The sequence below is a fragment of the Fulmarus glacialis genome, unplaced genomic scaffold, assembly GCF_000690835.1.
Source record: "Fulmarus glacialis isolate BGI_N327 unplaced genomic scaffold, ASM69083v1 scaffold8940, whole genome shotgun sequence".
Taxonomy (NCBI): domain Eukaryota; kingdom Metazoa; phylum Chordata; class Aves; order Procellariiformes; family Procellariidae; genus Fulmarus; species Fulmarus glacialis.
Genome location: NW_009185930.1, coordinates 212,364 through 220,890, shown reverse-complemented (window position 1 = coordinate 220,890; position 8,527 = coordinate 212,364). Strand labels below are relative to the sequence as shown.

The window sequence follows — 8,527 nt, the reverse complement described above, 5'->3', positions numbered from 1 at the left end:
CACGGGCTTCCACTTCAGTGAGACAAATTAGCTATTCCTTAAGGTTGCTAGCCTGACATTTCTGAACACATGGCATGGTATGATGTTTTTATGTTATGACACATGATAAAAGCTTATTTATGGGTCTTGAATACCTGTAAGATATATCTTGAACTTTTTCAGCTCCTCAGGACTTGGCATAGCAATCAGTTACTGGGTCTTTGTACAAAGACCCAAGAAGAATAATCTTCTTTTATTTTTCTTCATCTATTCCTTCAACTCCAGGGTTTGTACAGACAGTTCTCCAAGTCTTTCTTTTCTTTCATGCTTACATGTCTATACTACTTGTGGAGAATATATCACCCATATCACCCATACTGTAATGATCTTTGTCATCACAATCTGCAAGGAGTCAATGAGTTTTTAAGAAGGGGGTGGATTTTTTTTTTTCCTTTCTTTTAAACGGTGCTTCCTTTTTCTGCATAAAACATGTTTCTTTTTCTTCTACATAAAAAAAATCCATTGTGTTCCCATTTCTTTTCTGGCTGCCTTGCATTTTCATTAGCTTACCTTGCTATGCTAGTAGCACTTGACTTTCCAGAATTTTCGATATCAATTGTAATTTTTAAAAATATAAATTTCTGTTTTATATTCTGGCCCCCTTATTGTATGGAGTCATGGAATGCAGTTTTTTCAGCAAGATCCATAAAAAGGTTTTCTTAAGTTCTCTGAGTTCTTGAATCCTTTCAGAAATGTGTTTATTGCTTTCTCCTTCCAAAACATACTCATCCCACTTTAAAGTCTGAGTAATTTGTCTCCCTTTGTAAATAAAACATGAAAAGTTTAGTGTCATTTTAGAAGCAAAAAAATCTGTTCTCAAAACTATGAAATCTTTAGGTGAAGAAAATTCCGTTATTCCCTTAGTAATTCGGCCAGACAATTTCTATTTTAAATCATGAAGCTTGCGGAAAGACACAGGAAAGGAAAAAACCTGCAGGTTTCCTCCATATTTCTCTGGGCATCCTTTCCCACGTTGCAGAGCAAAGTTTCAGACTGACTTGAAAATTTCAAGCCAAGATTAAACCTCCGTAAATGTCTGGACATCTCGGACAAATTGTTTTACGCACAGCTTGCACTGTGGAAGTGAGTTGCTTTCCGAGAGGTTAAAGATTTCGGTGGCACAAATGGCGCTGCTTTGGGCTGGAGCCGTCGCAGCCCCTGCTGAAGAGCGCTGCAGTGAAATATTTAGTTCCATTTTCCCATCAGCGAATAGCTGGAAAATAACTCCGCTGACGGGGTTGGTGATTGTTTACATCTGACTGCAGTCTTCGGTGAATCATCTTTCATAAGTACTGTGGGGAAAAATTATTTATTTTTCTGTCATCTTAACTGCAGCTTGAAATACCTCAATTGGAAAACTTTCTTGTTCTTGAACCAACTTAATCATGTTTTGTTCCGTTGCTTTGTTTCAACTTTTCCCGTTATAATACATGCTGTTAATAAGAGGGACGTATTCAGCTGTTTCCACTGATGTCTCTGCTGTTCCAACCTTGCTGATAACTCTTGGTCTGGGGCCGCTCGCTGTTAACGATGGCAGAGCTGATGAGAGTTGTCTGTTTTCTGAGGGGGTGGGAAGGTAGGATGCTCGTTTTGGTGGGGATGATGGAGCTGGAGGCTTGTTCTGGTGAGGGATTCTCCCACAACTCTGGGCAGCAGCTCCCTCTCCCTTTCTCCTTGAAAAAACTTCTAAAGGTCTTGGGCTCATCCGAATGCAGAAACGGCTCTCTCTTTTATCTCAAATTTCTCCTCAAGACAGGAAAACCACTTCTGTCTGGCTCTGAATAATAACGTAGGGCATGGAGAGCCCCGTTGATACCAAAGCGTTCACAGTGTAAGCATGGTTCGGTATGAATAAGGATATTGTAATTCATCTCTCCAACATCAGATGTTTTACTGTAATTTTTAATTCTTTGTAGATTTGTATGGGCCTACTTTGTACCTTTGAAAACAACAAGGAGTTTGCCCTTGACTTCAGGCCAAAGAGGTGCCGAATCATACCTGAACAGGCTATTTTAAACTGAGCTGTAGAGGACTTAATTTTTTTTTTTTTAATTAAGGAGTTTGTTTTCTCTGCTTTTGCTTGTTAGAGGACTATTCCCTCTGGTAACAAACTAAATGCAGGGGAAAGTAATAAACTGAAAGCAAATTAACTGTGTTATTCTAAATTCTCTTTCCTCGTACAATCAGTCTTGTAATTTTCAAAGGAAACAGTATAAAAGTTGCAAGACTAATAATCATAATTATTATGAATAATGAATCCTGAGATGTTATTACACAATAAAAACATATCCTCCCATGCTGTGTCTTACTGTTCAATTATTTAAAGCTCCCTGACAATTATAAACTTGCTTTAAGTCTGTCTTCTCGTATGATGAGGAACCGTAACCCCAGCCACAGCAGGTTTCTTCTTTTTTTTATCATTGCAGTTCAAAATACAATTGCATTTAATATTTCAAAGGGAAGGATTCTTTCTTTAGTCCTCCAATTTTTCTGCTAAGAAATGCTATTTTATTTCAAAGAACTATCCAGGAGAAAAAGAAAGCAAGCAACATTTCAAACTGAAGCGCTGTGATTATGTTCTCCAAGGAGCAGAACTGGGGGAAGAGGATTGTGTTATCAACTTCTTAAAAAAAAAAAAGTAACTGTAGTAAAAATCTGAATTATGTATTAATATTTGTCAAAGTTGATAAGAATTCTGTTGACACAGCTTATAGCAGCAAGCCCTCTGCGGCAAGCTCAAAACTACAACATGTCAGAGCTGCTCAGCTTTCCAGCCTAGTCAGCCATAGACGGGTGTTGCCGGTGTCTCGGCAGCCCCACGGGCAGCAGCATCTCTCCCCAGTTTTTGGAGAGAACTGGGGATGCAGTAGGGTTGGTGAGGCAAAGGGAACAGTCTAGGAACCCTTGGGTAATTAGAAAGGGAAATGAAATGCTTGCATTATTGAGAAAATGTTTACTATAGCGGTGAAGGGTCTGTCTTAGAGGCTTAAAAAAAAAAAGGGGGGGGAACTTTATGTACTGGTTGTATAGAGTTGTGTGTAAAAAGTGTGATTTTATTTGGTTGTCTTCCATGTCTCAGCCTTGCTTCGAGTCCCTCTAAAATCCCCTCAGCACGCGCTCCCAAACTTCATCTGTGTTTTGCTCTAATCCTTTTAAGGTCTTTCATGGATTATTTATGCAACTTGCGGTACACAAGAACAGACGCGCAGGCGCAGACCGAAGCCTGTCCTAACAGCCTCACAGGTTCCTGGGGGAGAAGTGTAAGACCAGGGCAGGCTTCCCCAGAAGCTGTCGTGGGTGACCATCACCTATTGCTTCTCTCCTTGATGGTGCCCATCCATGCCGTCCTGTGTGGGAGCCCCACTGGAGGGTCCCCTCCCTGCCCGCCTTGCCTCTGCCACTTGAGGGTCCTGTCAGCTGTTCCGGGTGGCACTCGGCGTTCCTCGGCGAGGGGTCAGCCTTGTGCACGTGGGGGACATCAGGGTCTTCCTCACTGGCACGTCTCACGTGCTCGCTGTGCCCATTTGTCCAGGTGGAATGGGATTTTTCTTCAATAATGTGTAACTCTAACCAAAACAATTTTTTCCAGACACCCACGTGATTGTTCAGTAGAATTATTTCCAGGTCAAATTTTGACTCGGTAGCTCCTATATAAAGTAAAATAGTTTCAATTTCCCCCCCCCCCCCCGCCGTACTGAGTAAAATATTCCTCCCATTAGATCCCCCATATCCTTCTCCTTGCAAAATACTAGTGGGCGGGTTCTCCACTGAAAAATTGCAACCTAATAGGTGAGAAAAAGGTTGAAAATTACAGGTGATTGAAGAGAGAATTAGAATGGCAGAAAGCCAGCAATTTTTAAGATGCTACCATAACTACCACTATTATGTATAATTCTTTTTAAGTCTATGGCAAAGTAGATAATGTTAACAAAACTATTAGTATCACTACACACTGTATAACTGCTATAAATATCATTCCTGTTGTCTCAGAGTAACTGCTTTTCTAATGGGGCCCAGTGAGTTTCATTAATGTATAGATTAGTTCTGCTGGTTTCTTGCTTTTATGTGTAAATTCAATATCCTAGGAAAAAACTTACCTTAAGAAATATGTAATATATTACTATATTTTTTCAGTGCTTTCTACTGTGATAATGGTCTCAGAATTAGCATTCAACCCATCTGATCACTATTTTTTAAACAGGCTTAGGTGGGAAGATAATTTTTAGAAAGGACAGGGCACTAAAATCTCTGCTGAGTCTTTTTTTTTCTGTGGCAGCGCGATCTGCCATTGAGCTTTCTAATAGGTTCATTATAGATTGGAGGCACTAATTCTCTCAGGTTGGGAATTCTCTTAATTACTAATTTTGTTACTCGTATGGTGGAACAATTGTTCTGGGAGCAGCGTAACCAATGAAGCCTGCTTTCCGATAGACTTGCATCCTACGAGCCTCTGCCTCGAGACCGTAGTCATCTTCGCTGGGGTCCTTTTCGGACCCCTTTTCCCACCCCAGGAGCACACCCCGGGGCCCCAGCAGGTATAAATGCAATCAGCCCCACCACTTTGAACTTTAGAGTACCGCCTACCAAGAGGCAGCTGATGGGGGATCATATTTTTGGTACCGGTGCAAAGCTGACATCAGGCTGAAGAGGTGGTCATTGAGTTCCCGTTGAAGCCTTTTCATCAGTGGGGACGCTGCACCCGAGAACTGATTTTCATTAAACTCATGGTGACTTCCTGTATCGAGATCCCTAATCTCTTGAGAAATGTGGTTAGAATTGGACAAAATGCAATAGCTGCCCTAGAGGGTTTGAAAGACAGGCAGATGGGATGATCGTTAAGCTTTCTTTCCTTAAAAATCAAAGTTAAAAATATAAAATGGCAAAAACTGCCATGAAAGTTGATTTCATACAGGGGTTTCAATCTAGGGCTTAAATTTTTGTTTTAGGGGTAAGGACTTTTACCATTTTTGTGTCTGGCCATTCCGATAGTCAATGAAATATTTAATTTTGTGTTCAGTCTCTCTTTAGGACCCTTTTTAGTTAGGGTTAGTGCTTCAGTCTCCTGCAGTTTAGCAGCAGCTGTAATTTCACTTTTCAAAGCCGATGGACCCCGAAGGGCAGATTACAAGAAGAAGCCCTTTGGTGTTTTGCCTCTCTGGTGTCCATCAGTCTTTTGAGTTCTGGACCTGCTGGATGGGCAGCCTGTCACCTCACTGGGACACCGACTGCTTCACTGGTTGTATATATTGTATGTATTGTATAATGACAGAGCTGAGACTCCTACGGCACTGTCCCTTGTCCCCTCCCTCTGCCTGCCGCAGGCGTGGGGTGGGCTTTGCATCCCTGTGGCTTCTGGGGAGAGAGGTGCTGGATATTGTGGATCTGGTGCTGTAGGCACAACAAATAGGATGCTTTGGGAGCAGAGACTCTCTCCAGCATTAGCCAGGGCCAGGGAGCGATGCCATTTTTTCTCGCTGCTTTAGTGAGACCATTGTTTCGCTACATATTATATTCTATGGAAAGGGAATAATTTTCTATTTTTCTATGACTCCCTCTTCCTCCCAGCACAGCAGAAAACATCCTTCCCATTTCACCTCTGCCCTGCTCGTAGCTCAGGAAACCGTAGGAAATTTCTCTGGAAGAAGAAACAGCACTTAGGGCCTTGTAGCCAAGCCTTTGGCGTTGTGAAGTACATGTTTAGCTGGTTCCAGCCTGGTGTGGAATGGGGGTGGCAGGCTGGGTGGGCAGGCTCAGCATACCTGTCTTCCTAAAACGAGCACGTGCGCCAGGACAAGTCCAGTGAGTTTATTCAGACTTTTCCTGGGTTATATATGAACAGAGCCCCAGGTCTGTCTCAGCAGTAATAGATACGCCTTTCGTGAGCTCCTGAAGGTGGGTGCGTGGTGGGATGCTGAGCCTGCCTGCTTACCTCGGAGGTAACGGCCGCGTCATCTGCTGATTGTGAGAACCTTTAACTGTTAAAAAATGACATCTCCACAAATTATTTGTATGCTGGGTGCAGTCACACAGTTTATTTTTAAAAGTGTGGAAGGTCAAAGTAACTGCAAATCTTTCTCTCTTAGAAGCGCTAGCCTCGAGATACCTTGGTGTGCAACGCACATCTCGCGCAGGGCACCTGGAAGTTTTCCAGCTCCTGGATGATTTTGCTCACTCTGCTGAGATTCACAGGCTTTATTAACCCAGTCATTTCTATGACAGAGGGAGAGGAAAAAAGCCACACACAACTCTCTTATCCTGGCTAGGCATTGCCTTTCCTTTATGTTAAACACGTCTTCGTCTATTCAGGCTGCTGCTCTTTTGCAGCAGACTTCTTGTCTCTCTCCTGACAGACCGGTTTGAGCTCCCGGTGCTTTGACGAGCAGCAGCGCAGATCCCAGCGGAGCTGCGGGATGGCGCCGGGCGCGCTGACGCGCCGTGGGTTTGCTGATGCACCGTCGTGCCGCGATTGCCACCCGGCTCTCTGCGCCGTCACATCGCATCACGGCTGCGCTGGTCCTCAAAACTGGTTTTCACTGCTGGCTCGTAGGATGTTTCAGGCTGCTGAAGAAATAAGGGTTATGTGAGTGTACCATCTGGGTGTCCATCTGTGCGTCTGCCTCTCACCTTCCTTCCTCTCCTTTTTAGTTGTTTATTATCAGTTGGGCAATTTAAAATGCTTATCGAAAGGGTGAAGATCAAAGATTTGCAATCCCTTTAAAACTGCCAGGTGGGCAGAGGAGGGCCGTCGGAGTCGGTGCAGGAGGGAGAGCTGAGCTGTTCCCACATCCAAGGTGGTGGGCAGCTGTGGGAAAGGGAAGGGGGGTCCCTCCAGGACCCCTCCATATAGCTTTGCTGTCGAGCACTGGAAACATCTGGGGGACATGGAGCTTTTGGAGCTGCTCTGCGGGCTGTGCTTCTGCCAGTTGTTGGCACTCCTCCGCGTTCTCTCCTGGCGTCTCGCTGAAGGTGGCACATGCCTTGCAAAAAATGAAAGCGTTCAAGAGCTGTCCGGATTATTTAAAATGTCACTTTACGCTTTCCGGGAAATTTGGACTCAGATGTTTGTCTTCTCTTTGTTTATTTTCAAGCTGGATGGTGGCATTTATTTCATGCAATTTTACACAGAGCATACAATAAAATGATGGGCCGAATAGGAAATTGAAAGTGACTGAATTGATGTAATTCCTATGTCAGGAAAGAGGTAGTGGTAAAAGCAAAGTAGCTGTGGCACCTGAGCAATTGCAGATGGAAAAAGACCTCTTAGATCCTCATCAGTCTCTTTGGATACTTTTATTTCTGTAAGATCTGAGCATTTCACGTTACTGAATTTACTTACATGTTGACTCTTGTCTCAAGCTGAGTGATCTGGGAGCTTTTTTTATTGCCTGCCTGAGGAACGCTGTATGTTGTAATTCGTGTCATAAAAAAGCAATGAAAAGTAAGCGTGATTATTTTGTTGTGCAGATGGGAAAACATAGGAGCAGCATAAGAGAGATGCTCTGTGCTATGCTGAAAATCTTGCAGAGCTAGCAGTTGAACCCGGGACACCTATAATCCAGGCAAAATGCCTTAATTACACAGCCGTCTTCTTTTTCCATCTCTGGTTTGGGCTATCTGATCGAAATGTAGAGGGTTTGGTGCAGGTCAAAACTGGTCCTTTACGGATAAATATTGTTTGCAATAAAGCAGCTCATGAGTTCATCTTTGCTCTTCCCTTAGAGTTTGTGTGGCCAAGACGTGGCAGATGCTCAGTAAAGCAAAACCAGTTGGCAGCTGTTTGCACTTTATTGAGAGACCTAAGAAGCGTTGTGGACCATGGTGCTGCTGAGGAGCAAAAAATACCTTCTTGGGAAGATTGCTATAACAGGCTTGATTAATTTATTTGTCGGTTCATGCTGGTGTGTAGCGATAGAAGCGGGTGCTGTAGGGGTTGGTTAAGATCAGATTCATCACGGGAGCAGCTCCCCCAGCAGCGTTAGTTAACCGGCTCTGGGAACAGGCTTATTGCTGCCAAGGCAAGTCGCGGAGAAACGTCTGCTCTCTGCAAGACAGAGGTGAGTGGGAGACCGAGGCAGACAGAACAAAGTTTTTTAGGGAAGGAATAATAATAAACAGCCAGTGAATTGAGGCGATAAGCCTTAGCAGATGTATGCTGGAGGAGAGGGACGGCTGAAGGAGATGCTCCGAGCCCATGTGGCCTTTGAGCCTTGGTGTGGTCACCCGTGTGGAGGCAGCACATGGCTGATCCAGGGATTTCCTACCAAAGGCGGGTAATTTAAAAGACGGGGAGATCCAGTATCTTTCCATTTTTTCTTCAAAGCCGTTCCCATCGTGTACCAGCTTTCCAAGCCTTGTGTATTTAGGAAGAGCTGCTGCAAGAAGATTTAATTTTTGGGAGTAAAAAAATCAAGCTTGCAGGCTGCTACCTCGTGATGGCATGGTTTTGCTCCTGGTGGAGAGAGGTCAGTTTGCCAGGCTATCCACAGGT

General features: G+C 43.8%; 1 protein-coding gene across 1 annotated transcript in view; it reads left to right on the top strand.

Annotated features, from left to right (window-relative positions):
• The first annotated feature begins 6,449 nt into the window (after nucleotides 1-6,449).
• Nucleotides 6,450-8,527, top strand: part of DCC (DCC netrin 1 receptor) — a 189,834-nt gene continuing 187,756 nt past the window's right edge. Inside the window, exon 1 of the mRNA XM_009584865.1 lies at nucleotides 6,450-6,582. Coding sequence (XP_009583160.1) covers nucleotides 6,450-6,582 — 133 coding nt within the window. The remainder of the gene's footprint in view (nucleotides 6,583-8,527) is intronic.